The sequence below is a fragment of the Anabrus simplex genome, chromosome 8, assembly GCF_040414725.1.
Source record: "Anabrus simplex isolate iqAnaSimp1 chromosome 8, ASM4041472v1, whole genome shotgun sequence".
Lineage (NCBI taxonomy): Eukaryota > Metazoa > Arthropoda > Insecta > Orthoptera > Tettigoniidae > Anabrus > Anabrus simplex.
This window is the reverse complement of record NC_090272.1, coordinates 11,326,379-11,345,690: the sequence shown is the minus strand read 5'-3', so window position 1 is coordinate 11,345,690 and position 19,312 is coordinate 11,326,379. Positions and strand designations below refer to the sequence as shown.

The 19,312-nt window shown below is 39.2% G+C and overlaps 1 protein-coding gene across 5 annotated transcripts in view; it reads right to left on the bottom strand.

Moving 5' to 3' along the window:
* Positions 1-19,312, bottom strand: part of Noc2 (Nucleolar complex protein 2) — a 219,037-nt gene that overhangs the window by 152,850 nt on the left and 46,875 nt on the right. For all 5 annotated transcript variants that reach the window (XM_067152694.2, XM_068229011.1, XM_068229010.1 and 2 more), the window contains exon 5: positions 17,552-17,664. In XM_067152694.2, coding sequence (XP_067008795.2) covers positions 17,552-17,664 — 113 coding nt within the window. The remainder of the gene's footprint in view (positions 1-17,551; positions 17,665-19,312) is intronic.

Sequence of the window (19,312 nt, the reverse complement as noted above, 5' to 3'; positions counted from 1 at the left end):
ACAGTGCTCCAGGCAGTTATTGAAGAGTTGGAGTAACCATTCTTTGGCAGCATTTCCAAAATGTTTGATTTGCTCTGTAAGAAGGTCATCCAGACCAGGTGCTTTTCTGTTCTTACACATCTTGATGGCGTTTTCCAGCTCTCCAAAAACAAAAGGTTTGGATATTTCACAGGTTTCATCTTCAATGTTCCTTAGAAACTTTGGTGTCTAGCCCTGCGTTTAACTTTGCCATTCAACAAGAGCTGATGGGCGATTTCATTTGGAGATACATTGGAGATGCCTTGGTGGGGTCATTATTCAAACATTTTAGTAGTCTCCAGACTTTCATGCTGCTCTGCGACATATCCAATTCTTCCATCAAATTAATCCAACGTCCCCTTTTCAATTTACCAACAGTCTCTATCAGTTTATTGCCAGCCTGTATTGTTTCTTCACTAAAAGGATCCGCTTCAAAAAGCAAAATGTACTTTTCCAGATCTTTTACTGCACAAGGATCTAAACTTTGTATGTACTGTGTTCTGCAACCATGTGGGATTGATTTGCATGAACATTTCTTGATACAGTAGCATCAGTGAACTTATCATATGATTCTGGACTTGGATCGAAGTTCAAGATCGTTTCATCTAGACTCTTGGTGAAGTTATCCCAGTCAGCTTTCTGAAAATTGTACCTTCTTCGAAAAGGTATTATCTGAGGTCGAACCACTGAGAACACCTGACACTTAATTGGTCTGTGCCGAGTATGAGGAATAGGTTCACAGACTTCCTTTACGCATTGATGGGATATGGTATCACTAACAAATATGAGATCAGGATTGTATCTGTGTCTCCATCTGCCACAATTAAAGGACGGTGGAAGCATGCTGTCATGAATTAAAGACAAGTGATTCATTTCAGATCAATTTATAACAGCTAGTCCATCTTCGTTGTCATCTCTATATCCTCAAATGGAGCTGTGGCTATTGAAGTCACCCATAACAAAATGGATCATACTTCCTAAAAGATTAACGGATTGGGAGAAGTGAAATGGAACATTTGGTGGTTTATAAACTGACGTTATCATACAGTTTGATAATTCTATTGATATCAGTTCTATATCATCATCTTCAGAAACGGAGGTTGATAGTATATTCAGTTCAGGTCTTGCAAAAATGGCACTGCCGTATTTTCCGTAAGGTCTCTCGGCAACAAGTCGCATTCCTGATACTTTTGGTCGGTTTTGTGTACTACTTCTGTGAGTTTCCTGAACACAAAGAACGTCACGTGTGTGTGTGTGTGTGTGTGTGTGTGTGTGTGTGGCACATTTGCTGTAATATGGACCAAAGCTAACAATCCTGTCAGTAAACATAGAGGGCATGACATCGAATAAAGAGGCCATGCCCCTAGTGATTGCGATAGTGTAAGCATTAGTAATTGTGAAGATGTGTGTCCGTCAACATCAAAATATACGTGTGGAAGTGAAAGTGCAACATTCAGTTCAGACGAGTCTGTTGACGGCAACGATAATACGAGTGAAGTTGCCAGTGATAGTAAGGACAGTGAGGTGGATGGATGGACAAATAAGGATGAAAACAGAGTCCTAGAACCATTTACAGGTCATTTTGATGTCATTTAAAAGTTACATGTATTTATATTTCATCCTACTTCTCATGCTAGGTGTGCTTCTGGTGCCGGTCCACAGGAAAGAATGGAGTAGATCGCGCCCGGACAACAATGTGTTAATTCAGCAGGAGGAGACTTAAAAAAAATAAAAAAAAGAACTTTATATGGCTTTCTTTTGGTTGGTTTTACAGGAAAACCGCTCAAGAAAAAAATTATTTTGGAATTTTATTTATAAGCTTTTTTTGTTCTATATATATTTTTTGAGACAGTCACAAATATGGGAAATATCAGAATGGAACCTTTAGGCAAGGCTGAAAACACAGAACTCAATGCATCCCTCCTTTACAGGTGGTTTTAAAGGAAAATGACTCATGACAAAATGTATCAAGAATCTCATTCACCAAATTCTATTTGACTTTACCTTTTTCTGATACAGTACGGGAGATATCAGCTCTTGTTGCGTGAAAGTTTAAGTCTCCGAGACGACAATTAACTCTATGGAGAGTTGCTTCGGAGATAATCCCAGCAACATTTAAAGGCTTTGTATCTCTGTCTGTACTTTTCTTTTTAAGATTGACCTTATACTTGGTTTTTATACTAGAAGGAAAAGATCAAACCAAGATCAGCAATAATGAAAGAAGAAAAAAAAAATGAAACTGCTCAGAGAGAGCAATCTATGTGCCTCAGAATATCAGTAACAATGTGAGGGATTGATAAAACATGCTAAATAATGTCCTGTCAACAATGGTTACAACATCTAGTTTATCTATAATAGGGGGAAGAAAGGCTGTTTGGGTCATCAGTCCATACACAAGCTTGATGCAGCTTCCATTCTACCATATCCTATTTTCAATTTAAATCTACCGTAATATGTCGGTCATATTCATGTTCTGGTCTAATTCTACCGTTCTTACAAACTACACTTCCCTAAAAAACTAACTGAATAAGTCCTGGGTCTCTTCAGAAGAGTCCTATCATCCTATCTCTTCTTCCAGTCATCATCATCAATGTCCCACCCTATTCGCCCGGGTGTGGTTAACAAGCCTCCTCCACTCCTTTCTGTCTTTCCACTTTTCCTGCTCCATTACTTCTGCCACCTCCAATCCAGCTTCTCTAATGTCCTTCCAAATCTGATCTATCCACCTTCTTCTCGGTCTTCCAACTGGTATCTTTCCCTTAACTTCCCTTTCCAATTCCGTTCTTGCCACCCGTTCCTCTCCCATTTTTTACATTTCCGTACCATCTCAGTCTCGCTTTCTGTATCTTCTGTACTATGCTCGTGATTCTTCAGTAATTTCGGCCCCAACACTACTCACCAAATCATCCGCTAAACGTTCACAAAATTTCGAAAGGGGAAGCATCAACTGCGGGAAGGCTAGTAGGTAGAGATCATTTTCCACACAGAATACCTGTAGTAGGCGCGAAGAAGGAAGGACACGCGCAGCATATGTGCAAAGTTTGCGACGACAAGTCCAAACATAACACCGGTCGTGCTGTGAAGAAAATGACAACCATATATTGTCATCAATGTGACGTAGGTCTTTGCATAGGAGAATGTTTTGAGTGTTAACATACCAAAGCTAAGTATTGGGAATAACAATGTGTAATTCTGTTACTCAGTGACCAAAAACCATCGAACTTTTCTAGTGAATTAGACATTCAAGTGCGTGAACAAGGATATCAGAATGGACCAATATTGTAGCCTAAGTTTCTTTCCAATGCTGAAGGTAAGCATTTTTTATTTGATAGCGTGGGATAGCCCACTCTTTGTACAATATGTATATAAATTTGTTAATTTATAATGCGAAAACTGACAGAACTGTGATTTTTTTTTCTGAGAGTCTAAATTACGCCGGCACAGGGTAGGGACACCATCTTGAAACGTCTGGGCTCATAGTGTTAATCATATCAGCATTGAATTTGTCTTTTCCACTTGCTTTACCTTTGGTCATTGCTCTCACTGCCCTTTCAAGTTCTAACCATCTATTACAGTGAAACCTCGATTCTCCGTTTTTCGAGGGACCATGAAAATAAAACGTACAACACGGGAAAACGGAAAATTCGGGAATGAATGAAAACCATCAACAATTTGGCTAAACATCACAAAAATTGAATATGTATAATTATAATCTTACAAAAACTCCTAAACCAAACCAAACTACAGCCCCAGTGGGACTTTGCCTGCCAAGCGACAGCTGCTCAGCCCGAAGGCCTGCAGATTACGAGGTGCGCATGGTCAGTGCGACGAATCCTCTCGGCAAATATTCCTGGCTCTGTAGATCGGGGTCGCCATCTCACCATTAGATAGCTCCACAATTAAAGGTATTCACGTAGGCTGAGTGGACCTGGAACCAGACTTATATCCAAGTAAAATTGCCTGACCTGGTCGCAATCGAACCCGGGCCCTCTGGATGAGAGGCGGGCATGTTAGACCGCGAAACCGCATTAATTACCGGTACGCGAGTTCAAAATCTCAGTACTTTATATTCAATTTTACAGGAGAATCTTCGTCAGTTTCCCGTGAAAACTTCTTTCAGTTCAGCAACTTTGATTAGGCTAGCCAAACTTCGAAAAATCTAATAACGCCAAGCCAAACGACAATCGACCACAAGTAGTTTTTAATTCTCTCATCTAATAAAATAAAGCACATTAGATACAAAAGCACCCAAAATGATGGCGAAATCCGTTCATTTCTTAATCTTTCATTGTAATTTGGTCTCCGGTATACTGTTCGTAGTCAGTTTCTGGAAATCTCGTACCGCGCAAATTAGGCCTACATCGACTTTTGAAGGTTATGTTGTACTCGAAAACATGGTTTCGAATGTAAGTATCGATTCTTAAAAGTTCTCGAATGCATTATATTCAATTCTGCGCGTCACAAATCCAATCAAATTGGAAAGATAAAAGAAATGTAAAAACTTCAGAAATTACGGTTATTCGTGACCTTGAGGTCATCTGGAAAGCGCGCTCGCTGCACGTCAGTACGAGTTTGAAATGATACCAACCATTTAAAATGTAACGTGCGCAAATAAAACGACTGCGGTTTTTGGTATTTTAACACGTAAACGTAAAATTCCCAGTCTTTCATTAGGACCTAAACAGTAATAGGCAATCCCAATACCTCCCATGGCTTTCTTTTTTTTTTAATGTAAGGTGCAACATCTATTTTGGTCTCGCTAACATAATCATGTACGATAATATGAAAAATACTGAATTTGTATTAAGAAGGAGCAGTTTCGATTCCTGCCTGAAAGCCCAGTTACTCTGCAGTGCCCTGAGCAAAGTGCCGAAAACCTCTTCGGCAGTATGATCGAAAAAATGTAAAAATATAAACATCTAACCCTGGACATAACATGGACGTTTTATAAGTGTGAACATATGACGAAACTCGTTCCGTCTTCAAGCAGAGCTGTCGAAATGCGCCGTGTCTCCTTGCAATTGTTGTGGGCACCCTCTGCTTTATGATTTTCCGAGATTCTCTAAACAATACCACCCGAATGCGATGCTAAAATGGTCTCTTATGCAAGTTCACCGCCGATCGCTTTTCTAGTACCGGTACCGGTACAGTACTTGCTTTAATTATCGCAGTGACAGGGCGTTAACGCCAAGATCCATAAATATGCCATAGCCGTCCTTTCGTGAGATACAGTTTATTAAAAAACGATTGATCGAGGATTTAGCATTGATGGGACTGGAATTTCTGGACGGTTGATCCGGGAAAGCGTTTCTTCGAGGAACGGATAATGCGGGACTTTTACAACGTGATTTAATTACGATGCTCGCGGGACCACGTAATTTGAACGCATATTCCGGGAAAACGTATTTTCGGGGAACGGATAATCAAGGTTCCACTGTATTTCCATTTTCTGATCTCCTCCTTCCTCCGAGCAGTCACCCTCATTATAAAGTTTTTCAAAATACTTTGCCGTCACCTTCTGAAAAACCTTTTTGCCATGTACTATGGATCCATCTTCTCTCTCTAATGCCTTGATTTTTTCTTGATTTATTCTTTTCTATTTTATTATTACTCTGTGTAATAGTTTCTGATTTCCTCGACCATCTTGCTCAAATTTGTTGGTAAACTCCCCCTGACATTTTTCCTTTTCTTACTTGATACTCCTCTTTACTTATAGTTTCAATCTTTTGTATTCTACATGTAACCTTTCTATTTTATTCTCATCCCTCTGATATGTTTTTTGCTTTTCCTTATCCATTTCTTTCTTCACCTTGTTCATCAGCATCATCATCATTTCCCAACTCCAGTTTCCCAGGAGCGGTGTATAAGCGCTCGCCATCTCCTTCTGTCTTCATACATCTTCTGTTCCAGTACATCCTCGCATCTGTGTCCTCTCTCCTCCACATCTGATCTTAGTCTCTATCCAACGTTTTCTTGGTTTTCCCTGTAGTCTTCTTCCTATGAGATTAAGGTCAAAATATTCTCTGGCAGGTCTTTCCCTGTCCATTCTCAATGTGTGCCCATACCACTGAAGTCTGCGTTTCTTTATGACACTGGTAATAGGAACCTCGATACCAGCTACTTTCTTATTCACTTCATTTCTGATCTTGTCTTTTCTGGTAGTTTGGTTCATGGTTCTAATCAATCTTATTTCAGTTGCTTGGATTCTACCGAGGTCTTTGTTTAGTAGGGTACATGTCTCTAAACCGTACGCGAGGATTGGTACGAAGTAAGTGTGGTACATGATTGTTTTAACTTTTTGTGGTATTTTGCAGTCCGAGAGAAGATTTCTGACTTGACTGTAGAAGTCTGATGCTTTCTGTGTCCTGCTGAGTATTTACTGCCTAACAGTATTGTCTATAGAGATTGTGCTTCCGAGGTACTTGAAGTGGGAAGCTGATTTGAATTTTGCTCCTTCCAGAAACATATTTGAGCTTGTTCCTTCCCTGTTGATGGTCATTTCCACTATCTTTGTTTTGCTCATCTTCAGTCCAACATTTCTTAATGTATTGTTCCATTCGTTAAGTTTCTTCTGAACTTCAGCTTCTGTCTCTCCCCATAAAAGCACATCATCAGCAAATACCAGGGCGTTTGGTTCACTGTCCATTTTCTTGATAGATTTTATGACCTTGTCCATTACTATTACGAACAGGAGTGGTGACAGAGCACTTCCTTGTTGGACACCTCTCTTTGTTTCAAACCATTTTGATCATCCGTTGCCTACCCGGACACAGCTGTAGCACTTCTGGTATAGTATCTTGACTTTGTCAATTAAGTACTTTGGCACCTTTAGGTCTTCTAGACATTCCCATATCTTGTTTCGAGGAACACCATCATATGCTTTTTTCAATGTCCACAAATGCAATCACAAGATTTCTTCCGTATTCCCAGTACTTTTCTGTCAGCATTTTTACTGCAAACTTAACATCCACAGTACTTCAACCTTTCCTGAACCCGTGTTGTTCTTCCTCAAGCAAAGGTTCCACTATCTTCCTAAGTCTCATTTCTATGATCTTTTCCAGCAGCTTCAGTGTGTGACAACAGTGTGATGCCTCTGTAATGTCCACATTTCCGTCGGTTGCCCTTTTTGAACAGTGGGGTGATGACTCCTTTACTCCAATCTTCTGGGATTTTGTTTCTTTCCCAAATCACTGATAACACTCTATATAGCCAATTCAAGCCTGGTATTCCAGCTGCCTTTATTATGTCTGAGCTGAGGTCATTAAAGCCTGGGGACTTCCCATTTCGCATGCTATTTAGTGATGTTTCTACCTCAAGCCATGTTAATGGGCATTTGCTGTTTTCGGCTTCATCTACCCTACAGTCATTGGTGGTGGTGTTGCCCCCATCTCCATTTAACAGCATGTTGAAGTACTTCTTCATTTCACTCCCTGATCCCTTCCTCTATTTGTATTAAGCTACCATCATCTGTTTCCAGTACAAGGATGTTTATATATTCATTTCTTTTACTGTTTACTATTTTGTATAGTAGTTTCCTACTTCCTTGACAGTCTTCCTCTATCCTTGTAGTAAAGTCATCCCAGCACTTTTCCTTTTCTTCCTGGATCAGTCTTTTTACAGCCAGTTTCTTTTCCCGGTATTCCTGTGCTAGATGTTCAATTTCTAATTAACTTTGTCTATCTTCTGTTTTCTGTTTTTCAAGGTCTAATTTTCTTTTCAGTATATTTCTATCTTTTACCGCTGTCTTCACTCAGTCATTCCACCAAGGTGTTTCCTTCTCTTTTGGTGTGGCACTTGTTTTTCCGCAAATTTCCATGGCTTCTTTTACAAGGGTCTTTTTTGAATGAGGACCATTCTTCTTCTACTCCCCCTTTCTCAGTTTTGGGTAATTTGGCTGTTACCCTCACTTCATACTTTCCTTTCTTCTCCATGTCCTTCAACAGCCATGTCTTAATCTTTGGCATTTTCTTTTGTTTAATTTTGGGCACATGAACATCTTTTAGGTCAGTGATTAATAGCCGATGGTCGCTATCTAGGCATTCGCTGGGTAAAACTCTAACATCTGTAACATACTAACCCGCTTTTCTATCAGTGATGATGAAGTCTATCATACTCTTGAGCTTTCCATCCCAGCTGTATCTCGTTATTTTATGGCCGTCCCTCTTCTGATACCATGTGTTCTGTATGGTTAAGCTGTTTCGCACACAGAAATCAATCAGGTTCTCTCCTTCACAGTTTCTGTTACCACAGCCATGGGGGCCAACGATGTTTTCACAGCCTAGTCTTTCTTTACCAACTTGGGCATTCAGATCACCCATAATGATTGTGCTCTCCTCTGTTATTTGTTCAAGTTCGATAAGGAATTGCTCTTTCTCTTCTGTGGTACATCCTGTCTGCGGTGCATATACTTGCAGGAGAGTATGATGTGCATTACCAACATTTAGTCTCACCTGGTTGATCCTATCACTCACGTATTTGACATCTGTTTGTGTGTCTATATCTTTATGAAGAAGGAAGCCAACTCCATCTTTGTCCCACTCCAGTACAGCACATATCCATTTCTCAAGGGCTTCTTCCCATATCCTCCAATACCTTGAGCTTCTGCCTCTCCATAAGATCGACGAGTTCTTCATATTTGTTGGTGAGAGTGAGGATACTGGGTGTAACAATTTTCAGTCGCTCCTTCTCGGGAGGGTTTTGTGTCTTTTCACATCTCCGATGAGCATCAGGCTTTTGGCCATCATAAATTCGGACGGTACTAGAAAAACTGTCATGTCTGGTAATTAATTTATTCTTCCATCTGAGGCTTGTTTTAGGTTTGAAAGCAGTATATTCATACTCAACTGTTGACTTGCTAGGCCTAACACAGGTGAGGATTTTCTTTCGGGGTTTACTCCCTTAGCCTTTGACGATCGCTCTTCTCCACAGGGCAGTGGTGTCCTCTTCTAATTATCCCTAGGGAGGATGGGTTGCTTCATCCGCCATCTCTGACATTCCGAAGGTCTCCTTCTCTGCCAAGATGCCGTTAAGATCTTCGCCCGTAACCCTGGGCATGGGTTCCACGTTATACCCCGTGGGGCTGGGTCCTTGTCTGAACTTAGCCATCCTTTCACACCGGCCTACTGATGTGGAGGATGCCACCCACACAGCATGGATGCACCAGGCAAGAATTACTCAAGTGGAGAACAGGGAAGGTGATCATCTCTCCCATGAGCCAGGTTAATGGTTGCGTATGATGCCACAACCGAAGGCCTTCACCTTGTTCCTTTCTTTTATTAAATTTTTTTATTTTGTCTGTCCACCAATGTGTCTCCTTTCCCTTAACCTTTGCTTTTGATTTCCCGCATACCTCAATTACTGCTTCCACAAATGTCTGTGTTAAATTGCCCGCTATTCTTCTCCACTTCGTATTTCCATGTTCAGCAACTTCCTTTTTATACAATGTTGAAATGCCATTCTTTTATCCTCCTCCTCCAATTCCCAAATCCTGATCTTTGGTTTCTTCTTCAATAAAATTTTAGTGATTTTTAGTTGTTTTAATTCCACAATTAATAATCTATGATCGCCTTCCATACTTTCACTGGGGTTATCTTCATATTCATGACGTATCTTTCCCGTTCTCGGTCTGTTATTATAAAATCGATGAGTGTTCCATACTGTCCATCCCAACTACATAGGCTGATCTTATGGCTATTCCTCTTCATAAACCATGTGTTCTTTATTATCAAGTTATTCTGATACAAAAGTCCATCAGTCTCTCTCCATTTCTATCGCTATATCCATGTGGGCCTAGAACATTCCCATACCCCATTCTGTCAGTTCCCACATGAGCATTCAGATCTCCCATTATCATGATCCCATCTCCAACAATATGTATTTCCAGTTCATTGAGGAACTCTTCTTTTTCTTCCATGCTACATCCTGTCTGTGGAGCATACACCTGTACTATCTTCAGTAGTTCCTTGTTTACATGTATGTGCATTACTATAATTCTTTCATTTACATACTCAACTTCATCTGTTGGTTCAACATTCTGATTCACTACAAATTCCACTCCATTTCTTTTCTCTTTACTGTTACCCATCCATGTACCCCTTTCTTAGTTTCTTCATTCCTTTCCCTTTGTATTTTACTTCACTTAATCCCAGGATGTCGAGTTTTCGTGTCTCCATTAGGTCAATTAATTCATTTTTCTTCCCATTCAATGTTAAAATATTTATTGTTCCAAAATGGGGTTTTGTTCTCTGATCTACACTTGCACGAACATCAGCATTACTATCATGCCGTGCAACTGTAGTCAGAGACTTGTCAATTCCATTTCCATTTTTAAACTTGCGTCACCTTCAGGATAAAACCATAACCCTACAAATGGTCAGCATTAACCTTACAGACCCGTAGGAAACCCACAAGACTGGAAGGTTCATAGCGTACTAGCCCCAGAAGGGAGTTAAAGCTAGCACAAGAGAAATACACGAGTGAACATGATAAAACACAAATAACCGAACACAACACCAAATAACTGAGGTGAAAATAAACCTCTTACCTTGGGAAAAGCGTGCAAAAGGCTCAAAGGCCGTAGAGAAGAACAAAAGAAAGAAAAACTTTAATTCTTCAATTGATCTTCATTAAGATAACTCAAAAAGAAAGAAATTAAAATAAGTTGCCCTCAAATTAAAATTAAAAATAAGCACTTACTAACACGTGGCTTAGTTAACTAATTACCCACCAAGGGGTCAAAGCAAGGACGCAAAATTAATCAGCAGACAATAAGAAATCGGAAACGCCCAAAATTACCAACACAAAAGATTAATAGACAGTGGAAAAAAAATATTTTAGAACACATAAGGTCAGATCAAACTGAAACTCAATAAAAAATTCACCGTCACAAAGGCATACATCAAATACCCGCACCAGGCACAACAACTGAACCAGCTCAATATAAATGGACATAAATAAAACAGAAAAGAATTACAGAGGAAACAAAATTTAAAACTCTACGTGAATAAAAAAGTTAAATAAAAATCAAATGAGATTAGGAAACCTTGCATGAGCCTCCTTGGTTCATAAGTTAAGCTTTCACCTTGAGTTTACATATCAGGAGTGGTCATAATAATAAAAATTAAGAATAAATTTTTTGAATAATCATTGAAACGGTCCATTTTCGTCAGTTCATGGAATCAAATTAGAATTTTATCAATGAAACGGTCATAAGCCAGTAGGAGACCAGTTATATATACTAAAACGGATATCGAAGAGACATGGCGTCATTACAAATTTCACTTCCGGCATTTTCAACGTGAAGTATCCTTTTTTATTATAAGCTATTAATTAAATAAATTAAAAAGACTTAAAGACAAAATTAAGCGCAATAACCTATTAATAACAAAACCAGATAAAGGCAACACTACTGTCATTATTGACAAAAACAAAACAATACTTTTCAAATCAAACGCAAAGATCCCACCACCAACATCCTTTGCTATTTGCTTTACGTCGCACCGACACAGATAGGTCTTATGGTGATGATGGGATAGGAACGGCCTAGGGAAGGAAGCGGCCGTGGCCTTAATTAAGGTACAGCCCCAGCATTTGCCTGGTGTAAAAATGGGAAACCACGGAAAACCATCTTCAGGGCTGCCGACAGTGGGGTTCGAACCCACTATCTCCCGATTACTGGATACTGGCCACACTTAAGCAATTGCAGTTATCGAGCTGTAGAGCAAAAACATCTTAAAGCATTACTAAAAAACACTCATTTTCTCTTAAATGAACAAGAATCACAAAGCTGACCATAAATGAACCCCAAACTACCGACTGCGAAATCTTACCCTAAAATCCATAAGGAAAATGTACTCATGAGGCCTATTATAAATTAGAGATCAAGTCCAACTTACAAATTATCACGTTTTATTCAAGCATTTCTTTTTTTTTTAAAGTGCACGACGTGCTACCGAACAACGCCGACAAGCTAAGAACGGCACATCAATTGACATGTCCAATGGAACACAACTATGAAGAGGGGAGCACTTGCACTTATTAAATCAGACAATGAGGCTAACACCACAAAATTGAAATAAGATAATATAATGATGTTTTAATGTAAATTAAGTAGCATAATAACAAATACTGAACGTGTGTACTCATCAAGATGAACAGCACATACCAGTGAACATACTAGAATATTCTGCAAACTACAGCTTACCAGCATAATTAATTAAATGTTTTATCGACACAGATCAAAATTAAACGTAAGGAACTTCATCTTATTTGTCCGTATTGAACTGAGATCACAATTAATTAAAGTCTATCAGGTTCCACCTTTTCAATACTAATACAATGTTGTTGGATGATATTTACAACATTATTTATTAATTACAGTACATGTTTCGGTGCTCTATTATGTCACCATCATCAGATCAAAATGTTTAAATGTGTGCTATAAGAATGCTATAAACAATTTTAAGTCATAAGAACATTACACATCATTATTTTAATGAATCATGTAGCATTTAGGAATAGATTAAAAGGAGTTTTAGAGATGCACATAGCAAGTCATATGAACATTGACGAACATTTTAGACTAAGAGAAAAACACCAAAACACATTTTAACACTACAATATTATTACTTGCATTAAGTGATAATCCTTACTGAATTCAGTGATGCTTTGAAATGAACATTATGTTAATATTAGGTTCTATGATCAAATGAAGATGGCCTGAACAGGGGTCGAAACCAGTCCTGTATACTAATGTGATATAGATATGTTTCAGAAGCTATATATCAATAAAATATTGATTAGGTGGAGGATTCACATCTTTATAATTGTGTATCTTTTTTTCCATCTTCTAAAAACACACCACTAGAAGTTGGATAGGGTTGGAAATAAATTTTCAACAAATTAAAAGAGGAATGAATACACTTACAGTAACTTTGGTACCAGTGAAGCCACATGGTTACGAGGTACTCTACCTTCCACTCGATGAAATAACGCGAGAATTAAAATACTTCACCAAAAAATAATATTTCAGATACATGAGGACAACTTCACAAGCAGGATAGGCTAACATGTCCATGTGAAACCGTAGATCGAGCCAGGGTCTATGTCTCGGGCCCAAGCCAACACACTGCGAGGCCACGCACTACGTCTACACTCCATGGTAGTTCAACTCGGAATCAGCTGCTTACCCACGCCAGCTAGAGAGCGTACCCCAAGTAGGATACAAGCCGCGCGTTGATTGGCTGAGACAGTAGGGAGGAACAGCCACCAGAAATTACAGTGCTAGGTCCTAAGGCGCAGCACCGACCAGACACGGCACTTCAATACACATGAAGACGATGTGAATATGGAAGATAGACCACATTAAATAGAATAAAGAAGGAGTTCATTGGCAAGAAGCCGAAAGATACAGATTTCAAAGTTTACACATCAGTCCAAAAGAATTAGGCAGGGGATTTGGCAAACATTATTACCGTCATAAACTTCCATCCAAGGCTTGTATTATAGTTCAAAGCAAGTGCAAATTTACTCATCTGCTGACCTGCTAAGCCTAACCCATCTGAGGATTTTCTTTCAGGGTTTACTCCCTTAGTCTTTGAAGATCCCTCTTCTCCACAAGGCAGTGGTTTCCTCGTCTAATTTTCCCCGGAGAGTGTGACCTTTACTACAGTGGTTACACAAAAACAAAGCACTAAACACAATAAGGGGGCGAAGTAAGAGCAACTACACAATGTCAGAAAACACTACACACTCAGCGAAACATCAGCTGGCCTACGCGGATCTCCGCCAACAACATAATACGTAAATATCAGTAGGGCCAACTAGTGGACAATAAACCAGGAAGGTGGAAGGAACTACGACCTACTGAGGGCATGGACATGGCTTAGGTTGCGGTTTCCGAAATAATTCACAGTGATCCTTAAATTTGAAAAATATTATTTACAAGTGAAATTTTACAAATACATTCCGAAACAAAATCCACCAACTTACAACCTACGAACTATAAGCTCCGTGATCATGGCTTCACTACAAGTTTCAAACTTCAAACCAACTATACATCTAATTACAAATCCAGTTGTACAATGCAATTTAGTAGGTTGTACAATGCAGGTTAAAAGCAACGTAAAAAGCAATTACAATTTACAGTGAAGTGAACGTACTCTCCCAAACTCTAGCGTGCATCAAGTGACACTGAACTACCAGGGGCAAACCCCAAGGTAAATATATGAAATTACAATCTACATATTTAGTGAAATAAGAAATGGGAATGCCTCGAAAACAAACAGGCAAGCCCAGCTGAAAAGCTAAGGCGTCATAAATAATTAATTTGGTGAATCTAGGTTAGGCTAGGGCAGACTCCTATACGAAAAAGCAACCGAATATTACGGAAATTTTAGCCGGAACGGAATTCAAGAGTGCTTACCCGAAGGTGGCCCGTCCCGGTAGCGAAGCGTCGCACACGACGTAAAACTTCCGACAGACCAAGACAGACTAAGGCAGACCAGGCCAAGACAAGACCAAGACAAGTCCGAATTATTACGAACGCAGCTTCGCTCTCTATATATAGGTAAACCCTGGCCTTGGAGTAGCCAATCAGAAAGCATGAGTCCACCCATCCCCACCTAGTTTCACCAATCACAATTCCTACTTTCAGCCGCAAACTTTAACTAAACTTCTCGAATACGCACGTTTGCGAATCTTCCATTTCCAGAATAGTTAAAAATGCCTTCTAGAACACATAACCAACAAAAGGCAACACACCCTGTTCAAAAATTCATGTAACTTTCTGGATACTTCCATTAAGTACAGAACTGAAATCTACTATTTACACATACCATATGTTACAAATATTACACACTACAGGTTAGGTCATTACCACACTTTACAAATAAAGTCTTCAATAAACATTTTCCACTTCCACTACATTGTTCACCTGTGACAGAGAGGATGGGTTGCCTCATCCGCCATCTTCGCCATTCCGAAGGTCTCCTTCTCTGCCTAAGAGGCTGTTAAGGTCTTCACCCATAACCCTGGGCATGGGTTCCACGTTATACCCTGTGAGACTGGGTCCCTGCCTGAACTTAGCTCTCCTTCACACCGGCCTACTGATGTGGAGGATACCCACCCCCGCAACGTGGATGCGCCAGACAAGAATTACTTAAGTGAAGGATAGGGAAGATGATCCTATCTCCCTTAAACCGGGTTGATGGTTGTATATGATGCCACAACCAAATCAAATTTCGTTAAATTGTTCTGCTCTCCCGAATTTGATTCAGTATCTCGTCATTCGTGATTCAGTCTACCCACCTCACCTTCAACATTCCTCTGTAACACCACATTTCAAAAGCTTCTGTCCTCTTTCTTTCTGAGCTTGTAATTATCCATGCTTTACTTCCACACAGTGCAGATGAAAGTCTTAAAAATCATCTGTCTACTTTGTATATCACTGTTTAAAGTTTGCAGATGAGGTTGCCATTTGGGGAGAAACAGAGCAAGAAGTCCAAAGGAAATTAGATTGCTGGGTCAACAATTTAAGGAATATAAGTTAACTGTCAGTAAGAAGAAAACACTAGCAATGAAACTGAGAAGAACACCCAGTGAATGTGACCTCAAACATCATGGAGAGAGAATTGAATGTGTAGGAAGCTTCAGCTGACTTGGAAGTATTGTATCGAACCAGGGGAGTGCTAAATTGGAAATTGCTAGTTGCTTTACGTCGCATTGACACAGATAGGAAGCGGCCATGGCCTTAATTGCCTGGTGTGAAAATGGGAAACCTCTGAAAACCATCTTCAGGGCTGCCGTCAGTGGGGTTCGAACCCACTATCTCGCGAATACTGGATACTGGCCGCACTTAGGCGACTGCAGCTGGAAATCCAGAACAGAGTGACAAAAGGTTCCATGTTCTTCTTCTTCTTCTATCAGGTGCGAAATCTAGTGTGGGACAAAGCAGTTCCCGTAAAAGCCAAACAAACAATGTTCAAGATCTTACCTCCTGCTAATCATGACATATGGGTTGGAGACCTGTGTGATATTGAAAAGAGACATCAGCAAACTGCACACAACCTCATTTTTTTCCATTACAGATTAGAACGTAATTGACGGTTTCCACTAGATTACTTACAGTTTACTATGCATCTGTCTCCTACCTAACACAGCTTCTCAATTTTATACCGCGGCCTTTCCGACCCTTTATAATAAGGCAAGACACCAGCCAACATTATGAAACAATAATGAAGAAAGGGACCGCTAGATTGAGAAGATTTTGAGAATGCTGCTGTTTCTAAAGCTTTAAATTTCATTGGTGATTTTTCCTTGTCACAGGCTTTTCGCCTGCACGTTATATCAGGCTTGGTTTCTCAAAAATGTTTGCTCCCGCTCTCCTCCTGACCAATTTGATGTGATGGGTTTCTACAAGGATGATTTTCAACAGTAATTTCAACCTGTTTTGTTATTGTTACTAAACCAATATTTTGTAAACTATGAGGTCCACAACCTCACCATGTGCTACTATTATTCATTTCCGTCTGCATCATTTGTTTTTTTATTCTTTTGTTTCTTAGGTTAACACAGTTTTTAGTTTCAATTATTATTTTAAATTAACACCTGTTTCAATGAATTTTGTCGCGGTGAGATTTTTTTGCTCCGCATATTGATGTAAATATTGTATATTTGTGCTGATTTTGTTTCCGTCTAGGCTCTCTTTTGTTTGCTTTTTCATTTGCTCCTTCATTATGTTTTTTAGCATTTTTTCAACTTATATTATGTAAATTATTTCAACCCCCTCATTTTTCACTGAAGATGGCTCAAACGAGCCGAAACATGTTCGAATTTGTTTACTCCGTCTAATGACGGAATATATAATGTATTGAATTAGGAGGATACTCTCATTTTTCACCTTTGTAAAGTGAAAACCGTCAATACGGAATGATTCTAAATATCTTGTAATAAACTGCAAGCATGTGAAATGAAATTTTTACCATCTGCTAAGCAAAAAAAAAGAGAGAGAGACAGAATTAGAAAAGGCATGCAAGTGACCTATATGAAAGAAAAAAGACTACACATTGCACGGTTGAAATGGTTTTGGCATGTGCAAAGGATGGAGGAGACTAGAAGCACCAGACAATACTTGGAAATGGGAGTACCTGGAAGGAGACCTGCTGGACCAAATAAATGCAGAGCTTATCGAGAAAGGGACAGGAGAGGAACTGACGGAGGCCCGCTGGAAGGATACCAAGATGATGATGATGATGATGATGATGATGATGATGATGATGATGTTTAAAGTGGGCAAATTTATTTTCTTAATAAAGGCCTTCCTTGCTTGTGCTAATTGATATGGTTAGGATTTGAACCATAAAACTCTGTTGTAAGCAACTTAATAAGAAAAGCTGGCAGAACACAACCTCTTAATGATCTCCACCACAAAATAAATTTAAATTAATTTCAACTCTTAACACAAAATGGGAATTATGAAACAATCAAACAATCTTAATTATAAACAGAACATTTTGGAGGAAACTGATCTACTAACCTGAACTTCCATCAACTTTATAAACTGCAGCGTCCCTTTCATCTTCGTCACCAGACACCCTTAGGAGAGCTGCATGAAAGGCTTTCACCACACACTTAATTGTCTGGACAGACCTAGGAAAGGTAGTATTGTATTATCCATCTTTTACACTTTACATGGGACCCAAGGAATACTGGTGTAAATGGGAGGGGGAGTGTAAATCATGGAAAACATATTACAGATGTAAAAATGCTCTGGAAAAGGAGGTAAATATTACACAAATGTATTTTATTTATTTATAGAGTACAGTATTTCAGTCTTAATCCTCTTACTTACCTCAAATACAGCTCCAATGTCATGATGATACACTGTTTTTATAATTCTGCTCATCCACTGACCAGGAGAACAATACCAGTAGTTAGTTAAAATATTGTGTAATTTTTGTTGTTTCTAATATGGTCATCTTTCTTGGAATGAATACAGAATTATCTAAGGTGGTGCAATAAATTTAATTTTTCTGGATGGAATATTTTAATTACTATTATTGTAGGTGTAAGGGACTCATCACATCACCGGCATCTACTACAAGGAAATTCGCCATGCACATAACCCTCATCATTCTACTACTGCTATGAACTCGCCTTCATTACGATAACACGCTGTATTTCTCTCTGAAACTGGGACTCAATAACCTCATCGCAAATATTTATTGAAAATCATGTACTCTCTACAGACTTCAGCTCTTATTCATCTTCACCATCTGCTGTCAACTGACCACCTTCTTGCCTGCTCGCACTCCTGATGACGTCACACGATACTGTTTTGTTTGCTGCGCACGCTCCCGTAACATCTGGAATGTGCTCGATTTGTTTCTCCTCAATGGTTTCCTCTCTACTCAAGCATACATAAACCAGGTTTTTCTCCATGTTAATTGAGATGGACCTTAGCCTGTGTGCAGGGTGGAACGTTAAACATCGTCTCTGTCATTACGGAGCTGTGCACATGAGTGCCTTTCCTGTGTTAGTGCAACAAACTTCAAGATGAGGTATGACAAACATTTCTATTCTTTCTTTTAAATTTGAAACTTCAGAAAGAACAACCTTCCCTTTGGAAATTTAATTTTGGAGCGTGGCATTTCCTAACCAAGATTTTACCTTCCTTCAATCTACGAATAATATCAAGTTATGAACTCAGGTGGAAGTCTCTCTTGAGCTGTGCGTGTTCTATGTCTAGTGCTTTGCGAATCCCCATGCATGCTTAAGCATTAACTGTGTTTCTGATTCATGTTTATAATTATGTGAGTTTGAAATGAGACTGTCGTGGAACAGCTTCCTTGGATAACTGTGATTTCGGCCTGGTAAACACAACCGTATATGGTGATTAACTAGTAATAGATGCAGTTCCTATCTAATGTTAATGTATGATCATTCCATGGACTTCACTTCGGAAGACTTGTGTTGTGACGTGTGCTTTTTTCTTTTTTGACATTGTAATTTGGTAACATTTTTTTGTATTTCCTCCTAATCTTATTAACTTGTCATTAGGTAGCCATGTTTCCTGTTTTCTTCCCTCCCCCCTTTCGTCCCTGCTTCTTTCTCTCTTACTTTCTCTCTTGTAGGTTTCATCTTGAAACAAATTGCAAACTTTGAGCTTAATGGTTGGGAAAGTACCATCTTTGTACAGTTTAGTGGTTTTTCGAGGAAATTGGTAAAGATTTTACTTTGATTTGTTTTAATACATTTGTCATCAATATTGTGTTTTTTTCTTGTTTTCTGATCTCAA